General features: G+C 32.6%; 1 protein-coding gene across 1 annotated transcript; it reads left to right on the top strand.

The window, feature by feature from the left end:
• Positions 1-918: 918 nt before the first annotated feature.
• On the top strand, positions 919-19,609 carry LOC136832858 (ionotropic receptor 21a-like). Its single transcript, XM_067094520.1, has 8 exons — positions 919-925; positions 1,417-1,543; positions 6,648-6,834; positions 8,488-8,724; positions 13,778-14,046; positions 16,255-16,395; positions 18,651-18,837; positions 19,185-19,609. The coding sequence occupies exons 1-8, from the start codon at positions 919-921 to the stop codon at positions 19,443-19,445; spliced, it is 1,416 nt and encodes a 471-aa protein (XP_066950621.1). The 3' UTR covers positions 19,446-19,609.
• Positions 19,610-21,578: the final 1,969 nt, after the last annotated feature.

The following is a 21,578-nucleotide window of genomic DNA, read 5'->3' as shown; positions in this document are numbered from 1 at the left end:
TGTATATATATATATATATATATATATATATATATATATATATATATATATATATATATATATATATATATATATATATATATATTATATAAACATTTTATATATATCTTATATATATAGTAAATATCATATCTCCAGCAATCTGTTATATAAATATATATCAATTACCTACCATGTCATTTTAATACTAACTATATAGTTCGCTTCCCAAATTATCAACATATTCTGAAAGTCAAAAGATTGTTGTATTAGTTTCTTATGGTGAATGAGATACCATCCTTCCGTTGAAATGTCATTTGAAATAAAAAAAATTTCTTTTGAGTTTGTTTTAGAAAATTTGTTTTGAGTTTGTAAGAGAAATCTGGATTTTAGTACGGTATTTACCAATCTAATCAATAACTATCCATCCGCTTGTACATCTCACCCTCTTACAGGTGGTCTGTGTATGTATCACCCATTTAGTCCCTCTGGAATATCACAGATGGGGAATTATCACAAGAACTCAATTTATGAAAAACGATAAATGGACTGGTACTGAAAGTAAGGTTATTTGAGTGTCCTTGAAAGAATAGTCATTTCAAATTTTTGCGACTAATCAAACAGACATTCGGTACCCACTGGATAAATTCATTTAACGAGGGCAGTATTCCTACGTACTCTAAAAGAGCGTTTGATACATTATTGTTATTTATGAACGGTGTCAATCTTATCATTCCGATAAATATAAATTAAAAAAGGATGATATTTGATGGGTAGATTTAATAAATGTCTATAATATAACCAATTTATATTATGTTTATAACGATTATTGACCGATATCATTCTTCAGTCATAATAAAGAGAAACGTTACATGTGTGATGCCACATATAGTCATCCATAAGGTTTATCGTCACTAAATTATATGAAAATTTTTCGTGATGGATGGTAGGTACCGAGAGTCCGTTTTCCTTAAACAATATAGTTTTTATATAGGTTTAGAAATTGTTTCAATCTCTAGATTTATTTCAAACATTTGAACTTTTTTCGTTTTTATAGAGTCTTACTTCCCTTTGCAGTAAACTTATCAATGATCTCCAGCATTTCTGTTCTTATTAAACAACGTTTCATCAATGAACCAACCATGTCATTTTAATACTAAGATACAGTTTTCTTTAAATTATCAAGAGAGAGATATTCAGAAAGTCAATAATTGTTAAATTTAGTTTCTAGAATATGGTGAATGAGATTATATCCACCCTTAAATTGCAAAAAATGTCATTTGATAATAAAAAAATTCTTTTGAGTTTGTTTTAGAAAATTTGTTTAGAGTTTGTTAAGAGAAATCTAAAAGATTTTGGATATCTCGGTGTATTTACCAATCAGAAATTATTTAACTCGTTTATCCATCCAGGCTTTATTATTGCATCATCTTACAGGTGATAATTTCTTTAATTCTTCATACCCATTTAGTCCCAGTGGACCTCGAGTCATAAAGTTGGCTGCTTATCACCAAGAACTCAATGTGTATGAAAAACGACAGTTGTTCCCCGATAAATATAGAAAGTAAGGTTATTTGAGTGTCCTTGAAAGAAGTAGTCATTTCAAATTTTTGCGCTGTAATCAAACAGTTCCTGTCGGTATGGTGACTGTTGGATAAATTCATTTAACGAGGTTTGCAGTACTCTAGGTACTCTAAAAGAGGGTTCAAGCTACATTATTGTTATTTATGAACGGTGTCAATCTTATCATTCCGATGGCAAATATAAATTAAAACAGGATGCTCTTTGATGGGTAGATTTAATAAAATGTCTCTCAAGGTAACCAATTTAGGATTACGCTGTTTCTAACGATTATTGACCGATGTCATTCTTCAGTCATAATAAAGAGAAGCGTTACATGTGTGATGCCACATCCCCAATCATCCACCGAAGATTCCCTTCGTCACTTAATTAGGAGTGAAAAAGGCTTTTTCGTGATGGATGGTCAAGGTCACCGAGAGACCGTTTTCCTTAAACAAGGGAGAGTTTTTACTAGGTTTAGAAATTGTTTCAATCTCTCAGATTTAATTTCAGATATTTGAACTCTTTCCTTCGTTTCAAATAGTCACGCGAAGAGTTCTGTTTCACTATCCCTTTGCTTTAGAACTAACTTACAATGAACTTGAAGATTTGGCATCTACTATATTAAGACAACGTTTCATAATCTTCTGAATCAACTATGTACATCGCTAAATCTCTGTAGTAAAACTCAAAATCGTTGCTTTTATTTCATTTTTATGCTTCTTTGCCGACATCTGTTCAATATATATATTATATATATATATATATATATATATATATATATATATATATATATATATATATAAATATATATATGTATATATGTGTGTGTGTGTGTGCGCGCGCGTTTGGCAGTCAGAGTTTTTCTCTTTGACAATTTCCGTTGTAGGAGATCGCCTTTGTGGCATTGACTTCTTTGATGTTGACTTTTTCATATTTTCTCACTTCTACTTTCAGTCTTTCTTCAAAGTTCTGGATAAGGACACGCAGTCGGGGAGGTTTCCATTTATTTCACTTGCTACCACGTTTCGCCTGTGTCGCAGGCTTTGTCAAGCAAGAACTAAGGTACAATAACATCCTCCATTCCATTTATAGTTCTAAGAGGACGGCAATTTGGGTTTAGGGGTTGCTATTACTTTTATTTACAATGCTTAGTTTTCTGGAGGGATGTTTAATTACTCACACTATTTTTGCATAACGTCATTATTTAGTGTAACTATATTATTGCATTAGTTTTACATTCTGCTTTTAGTTCATGTATTTTACTAATAAAATTATCAGTTTCTTCGACTCATCATCAACATAGAGTTACGAGCTGCTCTAGGAGCAAGAGCCGGTGCTGGCACAAGGCCAGCTAAATCTAAAACAACAACAACATCGTCTGTGGTATTTGGGCGGGGCTTGTATTGGCGTGACCTTGACCTTGTCTCCTGCCCCTGGGGTGGTGGGGGGGCAGGGCCTTATCTCCTTCCATTTTTTCATTTTGTCTGTATTCGTTGTTAAAATTAGTATGGTAGTATGTTGTTATCTGTTGTCCGAGGACAACAGATAACAATATATTACCAGACTAATTTTAACAGCGAATAGCCTACAACGGCAACAGCAACATCATCCAGATGAAGAAAGAAGCTAAGCCTCGAGCCCCCTACACCAACATAAATATACAGGTATATTGCAAGCTCAACCTACTGGCATCACTTGCAATGAAAAAAAAAGCACCTGTTGTCCCACGCCGAAGGAGATAAATATCAATGTAGCTTATGAATGTATTTCCCCAGAGGAGGAATGCAGACCTTCCAGTGAAAGCTACATCAGTAGGACATCGACTACACTTAGACGGCTATTAATGGCGCACAGGATTATGGGAGCCATCTTGCAACTCTACACAGACAAACACAAGAAGAAAGCATCATAACAAGAACTGATAGACAACACCAGAATAAAATACAAACGCAATACATATCGGGACATCACAATAACGGAAGCTGTGTATAACAACAAACAAGCCTAGGATAAAGAGCCCTGCCCTCCCACTGCCCCTGACATTTGACAGGGTCAAGGCCACCTCCAAAACAAGTCCCACCCAAATACCGCAGACAAAGAAATTAATAATTTTATTAGTATAATTAGAAGTAGAATGTAAAACTAATGCAATAATGTTGTTACATTGAATACTAACATATTATGTAAATATGATGTAAATAATTAAATATGATGTAAATAATTAAACACCCCCTAGGAAACTAAGCATTGTAAATAAAAGTAAAGCAACCGCCCCAGACCTAAACTGCCGTCCTCTTAGAGCTATAAATGGAATGGAGGTTATTATTGTACCTTACTTCTTGCTTGACAAAGCCTGCAAGACAGGCGAAACGTATGGTAGCTAGTGAAATAAATGGAAACCACACCCCGACTGTGTTTCCTTATCCAGAATTTTGAGGAAGACTGAAAGTAGAAGTGAGAAAATATGAAAAAGTCAGTATCAAAGGAGTCACTGCCACAAAGGCGATCACCTACAATATATATATATATATATATATATATATATATATATATATATATATATATATATATATATATATATATATATATATATATATATATATATATATATATATATATATATATATATATATATATATATATATATATATATATATACATACATACATACATACATACACACACACACACACACACACACACATATATATATATATATATATATATATATATATATATATATATATATATATATATATATATATATATATATATATATATGCTCATGGAACAAGGGAAACAAAGACTACCATTCTCACAATTTTATTTGCCAATTTTTATGACACTTGTCACATTTTCACGGCCAAAAAAATGCACAACATATATTATCAATGTATCAAAAATTTAAAAATGTAAAAATTCACAAAAATGGCAATGCATCATTAAAAATGGTATGTAAATAAACAAATAAAAATCAAAGTCATAGGTCAAGGGCATGTAGACACAGACTCTACAAGCAGAAGGAAAGTATAATACTAAAAGTAAACAGAAAACGTGCACCAAAGAAAGTCAAGGCAATATAAAACTAGTCTGACAGCAATTGGGCAATTAACATAAGGACAGTTATTTTTATAATAATAGTCTCTAGGATAGTTAGGTAGGGATGTTGAAGACCCAGCCTACTATTGTAAAATCTTCATCTCTGATGTTGCTTTTACATTGTTAAGCATGATTTTTTATGTCAGGGCCTCTGGATTAGACAATTTGTATCCTGTACAGTAGATTAAGCCTCTGTGTGAGTCTATTTGTACCCTTAACAACCTCATACATCCCACATAAGTCCTATGTTTACATCTCGGACAAGTGTAAGTAAGTGCAGTGCTGGATGTGAAGAGGGGGCTGCGACGCTCCTCGACTGTAAAAAACAAACCAATACATAGAGGATTCATTTTCTGAATTAGAGAAATGCAGTTCTTAAGAAACTGATCATAGTTTAAGAAAGCAAAACATAAAAATCATGAACATGAGCACAACGCTGAATCGTTTTTGAAGTTTGTTAACAAGGCATTTGGACATACATCCAACTGATCCTCATTTCATGAAGATATACTTCTAAAAAGTTGTTTAAAAACAATTTACCCAGTTAACCTTTTCACAAACAGCTCAGAGGCACGTGGATTGAGAGAGTTTCCTTACCAAATGCCATTTGGACATGAGCACACAACGCTGAATCATTTTTACAGTTTGTCAAAGAACTGCAACCTAATATTAAAGTCATTTTGGAGATAGAAACTGATAATCAACTTTCCTTTCTTGATATAATGGTATCCATGGATATTCATGGTTTTATTACAGGTGTATTGCACAAGACAATTTTTACAGGATTAGGTATGATATTTATAGTTCTTGTTTTTTTTCTTTTTTTTTATTTAAATTAAATACTATTTCTACCCTTCTCCAAAGGGCATTTAGTCATACATCCAATTGGTCCTTATTTCATAAAGAGACACTTACCTGAATCAAAATTGTTACCCAGTTAATCTCTTTTACAAATAGCTCAGAGATAATTTGATTAAGAGACTTTCCTGACCAGTGCTGACAGCGCCAAAAGGGAGATTTTTTTTTGATATTTCCTTTCCTAAATGATGATCAATTTTATAAGGAACTGCATTTCTCTATTTCAGAAAAAAAAATTCCTGCTTTGAATGTAAAATTGATACCAAAGAATCCTCTGACTATTAGTTTGTTTTTTACTGTGAATGACTGTCAGCCCCCTTTTCACATCCAACGTTGTACAAAATACACGCCCAAAGTATAATCATAGAACATATGTAGGGGTCCGAGAAGGTTGTTAAGGGTTTAAATACTCTCAAATTATCTAATCCAGAGGCCTTTAGCATCAGAAATCATGCTTTCCAGTGTAAAAGAAACATCAGAGTTGAAGACTTTACAATAGTAGGTTGGGTCTCCAACCATCCCAACCTAACAGTCCTGGAGTCTTTTGTTATAATGCGAACTGTTCCCTTGTTAAATGCACAGTTGTCATCAACCCAGTTATATATTGCTTATTCTTTCTTTAGTACATGTTTTCTGTTTATTTTACTATTTACACTTCCCTCTGCTTAGTGAGTCTGTCAGTGTGCCCTTGACCTATGATTTTTTTTTTTTATTTATTACCATTTTTAATGCTGCATTGCAGTCTTTATGAATGTTAAAATTGCCAAATTTTCAATACAGTGATTCTATCTTTGATCAATTGTTTTTTTATTATTTTTTTTAACCTTGAAAATGTGACAAGTGGCATGAAACGTCAGCAAATAAATTTGTGAAAATGGAGATCTTCGTTTTCCTTGTTCCTTGATGTGTACGTTTTGACCGTTTCTTCCTTTATTATATATATATATATATATATATATATATATATATATATATATATATATATATATATATATATATATATATATATATATATATATATATATGCGTACGTGTGTGTGAGTGAGTGTATGCTCGTGTGTGTATTATACTGTATTGAAAACTCATAAAAGAATAATTAATATATATTAGCTCAAATATTATATGCATTATTCTTTCTCATCTATTAGTTTCCACGGTGGAGTCATCAACGTGACAAGCCTGGAGCACACACCTCATTTCATGGCCCGAGTCGAGACCGAGGCCGACGGAACAGAAAAGACCATTATGTACGGCAGTGATGGCATGCTGTTGCATGCAATGGAGGACAAGCTAAACTTCACGTCTTATCTTATGCCTGCTAAAACATGGGAAGAGGTCATTTACATACTGTTCTTGAAATGTTGGTTGAATTGTAGGTTAGTTTTAGATCATGCACGCATTCAAGAAAACGCGAACAAATCTTAGCTGAATGGTCATTCATTAAATAAATCAAGTTGAACCTACGGAGTAAAAAGTTCAGTGAATATGTATATGTATATATATATATATATATATATATATATATATATATATATATATATATATATATATATATATATATATAATCAGGGTAGGAGAAGACATATCCCACGCATCTTTAAGATAATTCATTAAGAAAATATGGAAAGGAATAAACCATCAGAAAGGGAGAAGGGAACAGAGTGACTACGATATATGGGAGCACAACCAGACCAGCAGGACTCACGTGAGGTACAAAGGTGCCGAAGAAGACAGGGCGCTTAAGTGCGGAGCGGCCTGTTTTATAGATATTGACTCTAAAATTGTCAGCATTTGGTGGTTCGGTGCCCTGCCCAGAATTTTAAAATTTTTGCGCTGGATATGTTTGCATTTTTTTGCATTGTCTCGGATATTAGAGAACTCAGAATTATTTAATTTGACACCAGTTCGATAACTTATATGACAATCGATTCGCATTTTTAAAAACCTCAGTGTCTATCCCACGCTAGTCCCCTGACTATATTTAGGGCAATCGAATTTAAATACGACACCTGAGGCTATCAAGGGACTAAGGCTGCCTTTAAATTTGAAAAGACTTCCGATTGTAATTGGATTAGTGGGAATGATATTAACTTTAATGGCAGGGGGATAATTAGAAATAAGACCTCATAATTCTTTATAAAAGTACTCATCATGAATCAAAGGAAGGCTTGCATAGAAGGGCAGTTTAGGTGCTGTAGGTATACTGATCTTATCTTAGGAATAAAACCTTTGTTAACAAATTTAAAAACATGCCCGTAAAGCAAAGAAGCAAGAAAGCAATAATCTTTAAAATACTTATAAAAAATGCAATTTCGATGTAAAACGAGATCAAACAGGAAGTTATTGGAAATACTCGATGCAAAAGAGTAGATATTGAATTTATTGTAAACTTTAAAAAAACAATGACTATAAAAATTAGTACCAAGACGTGAGTTCTACTGTTCTGGTTGGTTCCCATATAGTCTTTATGTTCCCTTCTCCCTATATGATGGTTTGTTTCCTTCCTTTTAACCTAATGTAGATTTTAGTCACTTTTATAACTTATTTTTATCAATTAAGACTAGTATCAATTTTATGTTGGTTCCCTTTTAGGTTGAGAATGAGACGCTCGTCTTGAAACGTTGCTCCTTATCTTTTTATAAAATATCTTAAAGACTTCTGGGATATGTATTCGCCTCCGATTTGGATATACGTTCAAGTTTTTAGAAACTGCCAACTAACATTACATATATATATATATATATATATATATATATATATATATATATATATATATATATATATATATATATATATATATATATATATATATATATATATATATATATATATATATATATATATATATGTGTGTGTGTGTGTGTGTGTGTGTGTGTGTGTGTGTGTGTGTGTGTGTGTATGTATGTATGTATGTATGTATGTATGCGCGTGTATGCATGAGCCCTAACACCCGCTTATCTTAGCTAGTTTATTCCCAAATTATTGCAGGTGCTGCAGTTCGTGATAGACCGGGTTGCATACATATCTCCTGTTTACTGGGAGTTGGTTCCAGATCACCTTGTGACGCATGACATGACCGTCGTGTATGAGAACGCTTATTTTGCCTTCAGCATGGCTGCAACGCCCGCAAAACCCCATTGGTCTGGTCTGTTTTTGCCACTGGCAAACGAGACATGGCTAGGCCTTTTCATTTCTTGGGGTTTTTCAACTTTGGCTCTAGCTTTGGTAAGTTGCTATTATTATTATTATTATTATTATTATTATTATTATTATTATTATTATTATTATTATTATTATTATTATTATTATTATTATTATTATTATTATTAATCTATGGAAAACACGACAAATACACTGTTACACTTAAGCTGATTGTAATTCATAAAATACTATTTTATTATTATTATTATTATTATTATTATTATTATTATTATTATTATTATATTATTATTATTATTATTATTATTATTATTATTATTATTATTATTATTATTACTCAAAAGCAAAACACGAAGAATATACTTATACTGAATGAAATTCTAAAATGTTTTGCCTACAATCAAGTCTTACGAAACAAAAATTATTGTCTAATACTAAGATAATACTGTTCAATTACAGCCTGGTATTTAAAATAATAGTAAGGCAAAAGAAAAATAGAGAGTATCACAATTTCTTTTGGTTTAATGTTTCTTTTTGTGCGTGGCCCTGCTATAGGTTTAATGCTACCTTGATATGTTACTCTAAAATTACAATGTGAATAATGTATTTACTTAATGCTCCGATATAGTAGGTAAAACATTATGGTATAGATTTAGATCTCGTATTTCTTATATTCCTTCGCTTACTTTTTTTGTAGTTTTACGAGAAATAATATGTACGATGTTTAATTCTGAATTTGTGAGTTTACAGATAATTATGTATGAATTTCTAGTGCTTGGGGAATGAACACCTTATCTTATATAACTCCAATAATGAATTAAGGTGAGAGGGTGGTACAGTAGATTTCCGAAGTGGAATGCTGCAACACTGCTTGGCTTCAGTCAAAGCCCAGATACGCTGGGATGCAAACGTGTTGATAATCGTTCCTCAATAATATCCGTTGCTAGGTAATGAATAAAATCTACGCCCAGTGGTGATGTGCGTGTACTTACAGCGTCAAGAAAGAAAAGAAAAACAAATACTCTGTAGTAGACCAACTTCTAGAAGTTCGCATTCATATCATTGTTAATGAAAAACGTACTAACCTTCTCAAATTTCTGTTCTTTTAGTGATCTTGCATCACGTGTGCGAAAAATGAAAGGAAATACTTATCAGTTTACAAATACCAGTATATGCTGTTGCTAAGTATTATTCTCAATAGGGAATCCTAGTTATTTTTTCTATAAAGAGATCACTATAAGATACTTAGCAAACAGAATCGCTTCCACAAAAACGGTAGTAACTCCTTAATGAGGAAATTTTTCGCATAAGAAATACTTGAGAAAACTGATATTGGTGCAATGAAGGATAGTTTATGTTTCCCATTATTGAAATTTTGTTTGTTAACGACATTCCCATATATGAATCGAAAATAAATATCTCATTTCTACGGGGGCTGTAATTACACTTGCGTCATAAATCTGTTAAGTATTTTCCTATCGAGAAACATCATACGTCTCAACAATTGCCTAGCTTCCGGCGAAAGTGTTACAGTTTATAATGACCAAGAACATAAATCCTAAATTCCATTAGGACTAAGGACCAGAATAGCAACCTTCTAATTTAAACTGTACATGTAATGAATCTCTTTTTTTTTTTTTTAAGTATAAAATACGAGATTCGAAGGAAAACAAAATTTACGTAATGAAAGGAAACATACATATGAGTGTATAAACCGAAAATTACAAATTTTATAAGAAAGTAGGTTAAAATCAAGCCTTAGTGACATTTCATAAAAATACGTGTTTTGAAGAACATTTAAGAAAATTATTTAATTAATAACTTACATTCAGACAGATAGTTACGGAAATTTCAACTAAACAAAATAACGCATTTGTAGAACTTTATTCTTCTTAGAAAAAATCTACTTTATATTTCAAATTCCTAGTTTCGAGGGAAAACAAATCTTATTTCCAAACAGAATGCAGCAAATAAAATAATCTATATTCGTAACATCCAATCAGCTCTTGAAGCAGGATCAATGACCCATGCTTAGTCCATCATTTTTGGCCTTCAGAAGTCACAGTGAAGAATCATGGACCAATCTAAGATTAAGAAATATTTTCGCCGTGCCTGTGTGCTTGCAAAACATTCTGAGAATATTTGAGCTGGTTTAAAGGATTTCCAGAGTAATAGTTATCGGTCCATATCGATGATTGAAGATTTGTACTGTCCAAATAATATCTAAAAATGGAGATATAACACATTTTTACAAATAATATGAGGCAATCCAGCTAGGAGAATTTTATGACTTAATCAGCTACTGCTATGACTTATAATGGCAATATTATCAAATACTAATAATGACAATATTATCAAATGCCGTGTATTCACTGGTTCAAAATCAATTTAAAATGGTAATAAGTACTTCATGTATATAAAGGAATTAGTAACTTGGCTGATTAATGGCATTTTGAGATACCCTTTAAAATTTTTGTAATTTTATCCATTATTTCCAGCTGATTCATAAACTATATTTCATCTAATTTTTTCGCGAGTATTCTAAATTTTAGGTTGAACGAGACCTTACTGCAAAGTTTCGGAACAAAACAATACGTCACGTATGTGCGATGGAATGATCAGTGTTTGCAAATAATGCAGTCCTGATGGGAGATAGTGAAGAGAAAATGCCAAAACTGTTAAAATATTTTTAAAGTTTTTGCAAGAGAGAGTTTTATGTATATAGAGCAAGAATAATTTTATGAGGGCAAATGGAAACCAGAAAGTTAGAGAACTGAATGTAAATGATGACAGGATTAATCAACATGTAGGCGAAGCATGGAAGGTAGGAAGGTGCGTAGCAAAAAAAAAATGTAGAAGAGAACTGAAGTGTCTATGAAAATCATGGTAATAATTATGTGGAGGCTGAAAGTAAATAAAAGAAAAAGGCTGAAAGCAAGAGACGAGTTGTTTGCATACTGCCCGTAGAATTAGAAGGATTGAAAGAACGAGAAAGTGTTATGTTGAATAAATATTAAAGTCAGTAAAGCAGAATAATTGATAAGAGTGATTAATACTAGTGTTTTGATGCGGAATGGTCACGTGGAAACAAGAGAGGACGGTTATTTGATGAGCAGGAAGTACAATTCGAGTGTTGGTAAGACAGTGAGACCTAGGAAGTGCTACATAGGCAGAACAGAAGAGATAAAGGAAAGGGAGTGAGAGATTACTTACAAAATAGAGGCGAATGCTGCAGTACATTAAGGGAGCCCGACACTTCGTCGATGGCCCTGTGGGTAGGTGTATTGAGCAGCTAATGTAAAATCTTTCTTCAGAGGGCTCTCATCAAAGATTCACCACTTAAACTATGAATGTGGCTGTGACCACTGCTTTGTGTTGCCTCTAGAGCCTCCCCAGTCCGGAGAAAGAGGCTAAATTAAAGTATATATGGATATTTATGTATATACATGTATATGTATATATACACACACATACATGCACACACACACACACACACACACACATATATATATATATATATATATATATATATATATATATATATATATATATATATATATATATATATATATATATATATATATATATATATATATATATATATATATATATATATATATATATATATATATATATATATATATATATATATATATATATATATATATATATATATATATATATATATATATATATATATACACACGAGACAACCACGTGAAAGGTGAAAATTAAAGACCAGGTACCAAGCGCTGTCGTGTATTGCTTACACTTCTTCGGGGTATAAAGTAAAATAAATAAATAGGGACGTAAATAAGACTTCACAAAACAAAGATCAAAACCATTAACAAGCAAAACATCATGTTACTGTATGTAATCACTAGTTTGAAGAAAACAAATTGTCACTACCAAACAATAAGTTAAGTATACCTTAGTTTAACCAGACCACTGAGCTGATTAACAGCTCTCCTAGGCCTGACCCGAAGGATTAGACTTATTTTACGTGGCTAAGAACCAACTGGTTGCCTAGCAACGGGGCCTACAGCTTATTGTGGAATCCGAACCACATTATACCGAGAAATGAATTTCTCTCACCAGAAATAAATTCCTCTAATTCTACATTGGCCGGCCGGAGATTCGAACCCGGGCCCTGCAGAGCGCTAGCAAAGAACGGTACCGACCAGTCCAACGAAGAACCTTACCAAACAATAAGTGAAAATACTTTAAAAATACTTAAGAACCGAAACTCAGTTCTTAAGTATTTTTGCTTGTTAGTGGCTTTGATCTTTGTTTTGTGACGTTTTCTTGTCTATGTCTCTATTTATTTATTTTACTTTGTACCCCGAAGAAGTGTTCGCAATACACGACAGCGCTTGGTACCGGGTCTTTAATCTTCACCTTTCATGTGATTGCCTACGTATACGTTTGTCACGTGCAGTTTGGTGACTTATTGCTAATATATATATATATATATATATATATATATATATATATATATATATATATATATATATATATATATATATTGTATATATATATATATATATATATATATATATATATATATATATATATATATATAATAGTAAATCATATAACATTTTTGAACTTGTATGTATTTTCATGTTTCATGAATAATGTATCTTAAGGGTTTTCTGTTTTTTTTTCCGTCTACTGGATACTGTGTTGAAACATGTATAACTTGTCAATAATTTGTTCCAGACTTGTCGAACAGCCAATATTCTAAATAGATTTGTCCATAAGAAGTGATTTTGTATATCTTTGTGAAAAGACACTAAGGAATGAATTCATTGCTTGCATACAATAAAAAAAAAATGTCTTGCACCTCGCACCACGGTTCTGTACTATTTTCTCTTGAGCTTCTAAAACGCGAAAGCTGATAGCCCTGTCTGGTATTAAGATTGCTTAATTTCACGCAGCCGGCTACTAGCCGGATGTGTATCGATGCTCTCATTTTATGTGAACTGTGCGATTTGAAATGTTTGATCTAGGAAAGGTGACAGATTTAAATGAAGAGGCATCTCCAAAACAGCCTTTAAATATAATTTACAATATTCAAACTTTCTATGTAATACTGCAATTCTTTTCTTGCTTTTAGGTTCTCTATGTAAAGGAAAAGGACAAAGTTTCCTCCATGTTTGGTGCCGTGGGGGTGGCTGGATATGATCTCGTAGCCACTATGTTAGACCAGAACTTCAATTTCCTTCTTCCTATATCTGCCACTGGGCGCATAATGATGATGTCTTGGCTGACTTTCATATTTATTATCAGCTCATTGTACAAAGCTAACCTTAAAGCCTACCTCATGATGCCCAGTTCGCCATCTAGAGCAGAAACAGTAGAGGAATTGGTTCATATTGTTGATAAGTGAGTTGTAGTTTTATATTTGATCTTCCTCTAGATTTTACAGGTATTCATTCAACAAGAATACAAAATGGTCCACGATTAAGTACTACTTCCCAATGGTTGTATTCCAGTAGATTCCTGGAAGAGACTTTTGTTCATTATTATTTTTGATAAGGACGAAGGCATTTTGTAGACAATAACATAGCCGAACGCTGCTGGAATTTATGACAAGAAATGAGATTTCAAGTGCTTTGTAAAAACAATAGTTTACGGAAAAAACGTCAATTTGCGAAATACCCCAGTGAGTATTATTCACCATAGGCAGTAGAATTTAGACCTCAAAACTATGTTATTTGGGTTCTGAATGGGTCTGATACACTTTTGTTGGATAACTTCAGTTTTATGTACATAAAGAAAAGTCAGTATATTAACGTTGTCCTTACATGCCCAACTTCCTCCCACAATATATATGAATAGCTCATGTTCTTTGTCTATTACTTCCCAACCTTGTTACATCAAACCTAAGAACCTCACCGACATTTAGTTTTCAGTACCTTCTAAGGTATCATTACCTCTTTTCTGAGGAGATTGTTGGACACTTTACCTCTGTCACATCCCTTTGTCCCATCGATAGATCTTCATTTTCCAGTCTTCCATAATAATTATGAAAACTTATCTTCGCTTTCAGTCTGATGCTACTAAATCTTCCAAATTCGATAAAACCACTAGTGTTTGTTTCTTACTTCCTGTGACTAGTCCATACAAGTTGTCTACTGTTAACTATGTTACTCAGACTTACAAATACTATCCCTTCTACCATTTCAGTTTACAAAGCCTACTCAGTGTTAAGATCCTTGAAGATGATAAAGGATGATGAAGGTCAAGTTTAAATATAAAAGTATATTTTTTTTTTGCTAATGAATAATAACAAATTCTAATAATGAGGTAAAAAATTATAGCAAATTAGTGAGAGATGTTTATTAGGAATTCCATAATTTTAGAGAAGGTATTATTAAGTTTATTAGCCTCCCTCAATTCCCAAAGATGATGACTAAGTTTCCCTCTAACCATTGTCCTGCTGCTTCATCCAACAAGACTGACTAGAGTTTTCTATATTTGACTCACTCATTACTTATTTATATCTATCAGGAAGTCTGGGAAATAATATTCTATTCTATTTGACACCTGTTATCATGTGACATGTCCTGTTAGGTAAGCTTTTATCTGCACCTCTTCTTGTGCACTAATTATAAGTTTCTTTCTTTAATTACTAGTCTCACTTTCCATACTGATCAAGCTTTCGCCGAGTTTTATCACTGACATTCACCATGGACATCTTAATATTACAGAACAATTTTCAGCCCTACTTGTTTTCGTGCTCTTTCTTGATTTTCCGAAATAAGTAAGAAAGATCTTGTCTCGATCGATTTCATTGCCATACACCATTTCCTGATCTCATCTGATGCTGTTTCTGAAATCACTAAGATGATAAAAAAGAACTGAAACACTCATATCTAGCGGTGTTTTAAGTCTGGGAGTAGAGTGGGTCTCAAAGAACTGAATATCATTCTCATCAGAGCAGCTACTGCAGATTGTCTAACGTTGCCCCGACTCCCAAGTCATTGTGTGTATATTAGGATTTGCATTTCAACGGAAAATGTGGAAGGTCTCAATTCAATAGTTTGATCATTAAGTAGCATTTACTTTAAGGATGAGAAACTCCCTGCTTTCCCTTGTTTTCCTAAATCGCATAATGTTTCTTTTCTGGTTTAATAGATCAAATTATCATGACTTAATGAGAAAGGTCATTGAGACTTCTTGTTATAACTAGGCTTCAGCTGCATAACCATTTCCTTCTTGCTTTTTCAACATAAAGAATGAATTTGATGCATTTTCTAAAGTTTTGTTCATATCTTTAAACTTTTGTGAATATACTTTTAAAAGAACAACAAAACTAGCTCATCGTCAAAAAACTTTTGATATCTGCTTTATGCACTTATATCCTATACAATAAACTCTTCCTTTGCTGCAAAAAAAAGATGTCTAAATTTTGCTTGCTTCTCTTCATGTATGCTAAGTAGTCAAATGATATAATGAACCATCAAATCATTTGTGTAGCTGTTAATTAGATTATTCTATTTTGTCGTTAAATAAATTATTCTTCTATGAGAGAGTGCCAAAGAGCCTCCACAACGTTCTAGCCTCTTTATGATCTCTTCTTTGGTTTAGGGTTACAGCCGAGAACTACTTGCACTCCACAAAAGTGTTCTTCATGGTTTCGGATTATCCCCCTTACAAGAAACTGGGCGATTTGATGGAAATCGGCTATGAAACATCTGTGGGAATGCAAACGGCGGTAGACAACAAAAGGTAAGGTGTTTAAGTGCTTTTGGTACGTCTTGTGATTCTAGGAAATTCTTGTTTTACTGAAGACACATTGTATCGAATGCCTAGCTTCTTTAGAGCAATCTCTAGTGTTTGCTGTCGATGCTTACGTAAAATGGTACAACGAATTCGAGTAAACATATACACGGAGATTCACAGGTTAAAAAAATTAATACGCCAGTAATTAATGCCTTTTATTCCAGAGCCCCATATTTAGGGAAGTTGCCCACTGCTTAATGCATATATATATATATATATATATATATATATATATATATATATATATATATATATATATATATATATATATATATATATATATATACATACACACACACACACACACACACACACACACATATATATATATATATATATATATATATATATATATATATATATATATATATATATATATATATATATATATATATATATGTATGTATGCATTCCTATTACAGCAATTGTTGATGGTTTTGCGACAACAGTCTTCCAATTTTCTATCAATTTTCTATATCTCAAAGGAACTCTAACATTACTTCTGAACAACGTTCCTTGAATTCATTTTAAGCTAGATAACATCTCTGATTCAGTTATCAAGGTACCTATTTCTAATTTCTTTCAATCAAACAATTCTAAAAACAAACCGATATGGCAATGGTTATTCTACTGTAGTTGTGGTTGATTGGTTTAGACTACCCTAGGACTGGTAAGGTGTTAAGATGCTTTATGTGGACCTTTGGACTCTGACCACCAAACAGAATAGGACTTATAGTTACTATAAAGACTGGGCAACCATGCAGGCATAACGCTAAAAAAAAAAAAATTGTCAAGATAGGTCAGAGACCAGAGTGTTATAGTTATTGCTGGAAGGCCGAATGCCTGTTGGTTCCCTTTTAATATCAAAACTCCATAGTTTCCACTAACCTTTTTGTTCATTCATTTGAGGGCATCTTGTTCCTGCTGGTTGTAAGGGGTTCGTAGGGGTGATCTTAGGACAATGATCCTGGAGTGGATATAGTTCTCAGTGTTACTACCCGGTGGCGCTAGCTAGTCGTGCCTTCTGCGGATAGAGGTGACGTAGTAAGGATAACGTAGTAAGGATACCATGATATTTCATGTGCTGGAGTGTGGTTCCCCTCGTTCCGATGGGCTAGCAGCGACTTCCCAAGGTGATCATCGGGAGGCTAATCTAACTTTTATCGAGGGGATTGCTTGTATGCCTCTTCCGAACATTTGAATTCGTAAATGAAGCTGCCCACAGTTTCGATATATAATTTTTGACAGGAAGTTTTAGATAATGTGTCAGTTATAATGTATGATTTTTAAACAAATTATTCAAACTTTAGTTGCCTCCTTGACTACCTCATAGCGATCTCAAGAGAATTTCTGAAGATGATTTGTACTTTTTTCAGCAATGAAATTTTTCTTGACATTCTTTTATGTAATATGATCTGCACGGTTAATAATTATATTCTAATGCCTGAAATTTTCAGGGAATTCGTGAAGTCACCAATTCACCTAAGAACATTTGATCCCCGAGGGGCTAGTACTAAACATGGTTAAACAGTGTAGATGAATCACTGTTTCGACGTGTTTAGTACTAGCCCCTCGGAGATCAAATGTCCGTAAGTGAATTGGTGATTTCACGAATTCCCTGAACATTTCATGGATTTCGTGGAATCCCTGGTTTCACAGTCTCACTGTAACACACACACACACACACACACACACACACACACACACACACACACACACACACACATATATATATATATATATATATATATATATATATATATATATATATATATATATATATATATATATATATATATATATATATATATATATATACATATATACTGTATATATATGTGTGTGTGTGTCTGTGTGTGTGATAACCACTCCTTCGTGCCTGGTCCAATATGGTCCTGGATACAGTTCCCAAATATGGGGAAACTCTTTATATATGTTCACTGAAAACCCGTTGTACATTTGTTAGCCTAAGCGGCGAGCTACGTGCTTGCTAGTTCGTCTATTGGGGTAGGGGGAAGAGGACCTGTTAAAAGCATGGTGGAGAAGGGCTTTGTAAGTTGAGATGGCTGAGTGTCTCCACAATAACACTAATAACTGCTACAACTGTAAAATGGTTTTGCCATGGTTATTCTTTATAATAAGGAGGTGGTTAATAGGGACAGGTGTAGTTAAGAAGCTAATTTTTCTTATCTTTTACACAGGTCGGCCCATGTTGATTTCTTGAAACATATGAATCATGTGTTGGTAGACAAATTCACGAAGCCAGACGGGACAACTGCTCTCTACATCGGGAAGAAGAAAATTGTCCACTTCCCTGCATGCATGCCTGTTCCTCATGACTTACCTTTCCTTCCCCTCTTGGATGACATCATCATGTCGGTTGTTGAGGTATTATCCTTTATTTAGTGTTAATTTTCATGTCTGCTTCTGTTACGGATAGTGTTATATGTTCTAAATGTTATTTAGTGACTATTTTTTTTCTTATTTATTCAGCTGTCACGCTTTCACATATCTAGTAGTATCATTTCTTACAGATGTTATAATTACTCTATGAAATCAAAGTGTCTACTATATATAGTTCACTAGAGAGAGAGAGAGAGAGAGAGAGAGAGAGAGAGAGAGAGAGAGAGAGTCCTGTCACAGCAGAACGAGCGAGATTTAACTTTCAGAAAAATCAGGTATTCACCCCACACTGTTTACCAGTCAGTTGCTGCATCAGTCACTTTTCTTCACAGGCGGGATTGATGGAGAAATGGTATAATGATGAAATAGAGATAGCCAGGAGAAAGAGTCTGAAGAAACAAAGAGAGTACCGGGAGACACTCCTAAAGAACAACGAAATGGTCGAAGTGGAGAATAATGAGGGCGGAGACGGAGCTGGAAGTTTAACAATGGCCCATCTGACAGGCCCTTTCTTTCTTCTTGCTGCCGGAGCTGTTGTGTCCACAGTTGTATTTCTAAACGAATTAGGAAGTAAAATTGTATACTGTAAATGACCGGTTATTCCTCAAAACAAGCAAATTCTCTCTACTATTGCATTGCTTTCATTAGATATAACGGCTGAATTCTGCTTTTAACACGGTATGGTCAATAGTTCTATAACGGAGTTTTCCAAAAAAGGACGTGTAAAATCTTATCTAATAAAGGTAACATATGCTTTCTACAGTGTATCTAATACAAATACCTAGAAAACTTCTCTCAAAGGTGAGAAACCAGATTTGTTACCATGAATCAGGCTGATGCCTATGAATGCATTCATATAAAAAATATTCATATAATAAAATACCCATACACTTATGCATAAATGCTCTCATGAAATAATAAATTTTCACATATATTATATATATGCTTTCTGAGGCAATGAATCACGGTGATGTGATAAATTCAATATATATATATATATATATATATATATATATATATATATATATATATATATATATATATATATATTAACTTTATATCAAACATACACAATTGTTCTGTGCAATTAGTAGCAACAATACAGAGATGGAATCAAGAAGGATAAAGTAAAACCGAAAATAAAACCTTAATATTTAATACAAACTTTTAGAAAGAAATGACCACTGAGCCTCTTACAAAATACATTAAATAAACACAAAAATCAACCACACACTGAAAACATCGAATAAACACACTTACACCAAATTAAGACAGACTATGCAATTACACTTTTGAAAGTTATGTCGAAAAGACAGAATAACCTAAACAGACTAAATGTTTATAAAAAAAAATAAATTGCTTCCCTTAAGTTGAGCTCTAAAGAGTGGCTAACGCAGCCTTCAAATCACTGGTCGAGGATAATAATATATTTTTGAATGGCAAGGAAATAACTGGACAAAGGGCGCAGACTGATTAAATAATCACTTTTACGTCGCAAGACGATCAACGGACACGGCCGTCTGAAGGGGGCAATCACACCTTACCAGTTGGCAGAGAGGTCCCCTTGGCAGTTTTACTGGACCAAGGGCGTAGCCTGACGGAAAAATCAATCTCCCAAAGGAGAACAGAAGCAACAGCTGTAGAAAGGTATGTATTGCAATCAAGAGATAATCCAAAGATAGGCTCTCACAATGATAATCGTCCAGAAAACAACTCCTCAGTCCTCGTGAGACAGCGCCGAATACAGCTCCGGATGAGAAGCCAAAACCAAACGTGAAAATAAAACAAGCTCATTGTAATTAAAACTATACAACAAGTCAGAAATGTCGGGAGGAGGAAACAGGGTCATTACGTTCCAAAAGAATAATTACTGCCAAAGTGGCTTATTCAAAACAAATTAATTTACGTTAAATTAAACACATACTGACAATATATATATATATATATATATATATATATATATATATATATATATATATATATATATATATATATATATATATATATATATATTAATATATACACAATTGTTCTATTAGTATATAAAAGGACCTCATTATGGATGGTATCTAGTTTTTATTCAGAATAAAAAAATACATATGAACTTTTAGTAAACATATATATATATGTATATATATATATATATATATATATATATATATATATATATATATATATATATATATATATATATATATATATATATATGTCTATATATACATACACACACACATATATATTGTATATATATATATATATATATTTCCTATAATATGTCTTACAGTGTAATATGAATATAAGAAGGCTCATAAAACACTATTTCAACGTTTAAATAGTGTTTAAATAGTGTTTTATGGGCCTTCTTATTTTTATTTTATATATATATATATATATATATATATATATGTGTGTGTGTGTGTGTATATGTATGTATATATATATATATATATATATATATATATATATATATATATATATATATATATATATATATATATATATATATATATATATATATACACACATATATATGTATAACTGAATCTCGAAAATATGGAATATATATGAATGTATAAATAAAGATAAAATCCGAAAAATATGGAACTTGATGAATGTATAAATAAAGATAAAATCCACGAAGGAAACGGAAACACTAGAGTGCTGCGAGGCCCTTCGACGCTATAATTATAGTCCTTTACTTAGCAGACTGAAGGAATAAAAAAGTA

The sequence above is a fragment of the Macrobrachium rosenbergii genome, chromosome 50 (assembly GCF_040412425.1).
Source record: "Macrobrachium rosenbergii isolate ZJJX-2024 chromosome 50, ASM4041242v1, whole genome shotgun sequence".
Classification (NCBI taxonomy): domain Eukaryota; kingdom Metazoa; phylum Arthropoda; class Malacostraca; order Decapoda; family Palaemonidae; genus Macrobrachium; species Macrobrachium rosenbergii.
Note: the sequence above shows the minus strand (reverse complement) of the source record. Positions and strands in the feature narration are given on the sequence as shown.

What these genes read in the sequence shown, in the direction of transcription:
- LOC136832858 (XM_067094520.1), top strand. An exon ending in CTGCTAAAACATGGGAAGAG is followed by an intron (nt 6,835 to 8,487) that starts GTCATTTACATA and finishes AAATTATTGCAG; the next exon opens with GTGCTGCAGTTCGTGATAGA. An exon ending in TCATCATGTCGGTTGTTGAG is followed by an intron (nt 18,838 to 19,184) that starts GTATTATCCTTT and finishes TTTTCTTCACAG; the next exon opens with GCGGGATTGATGGAGAAATG.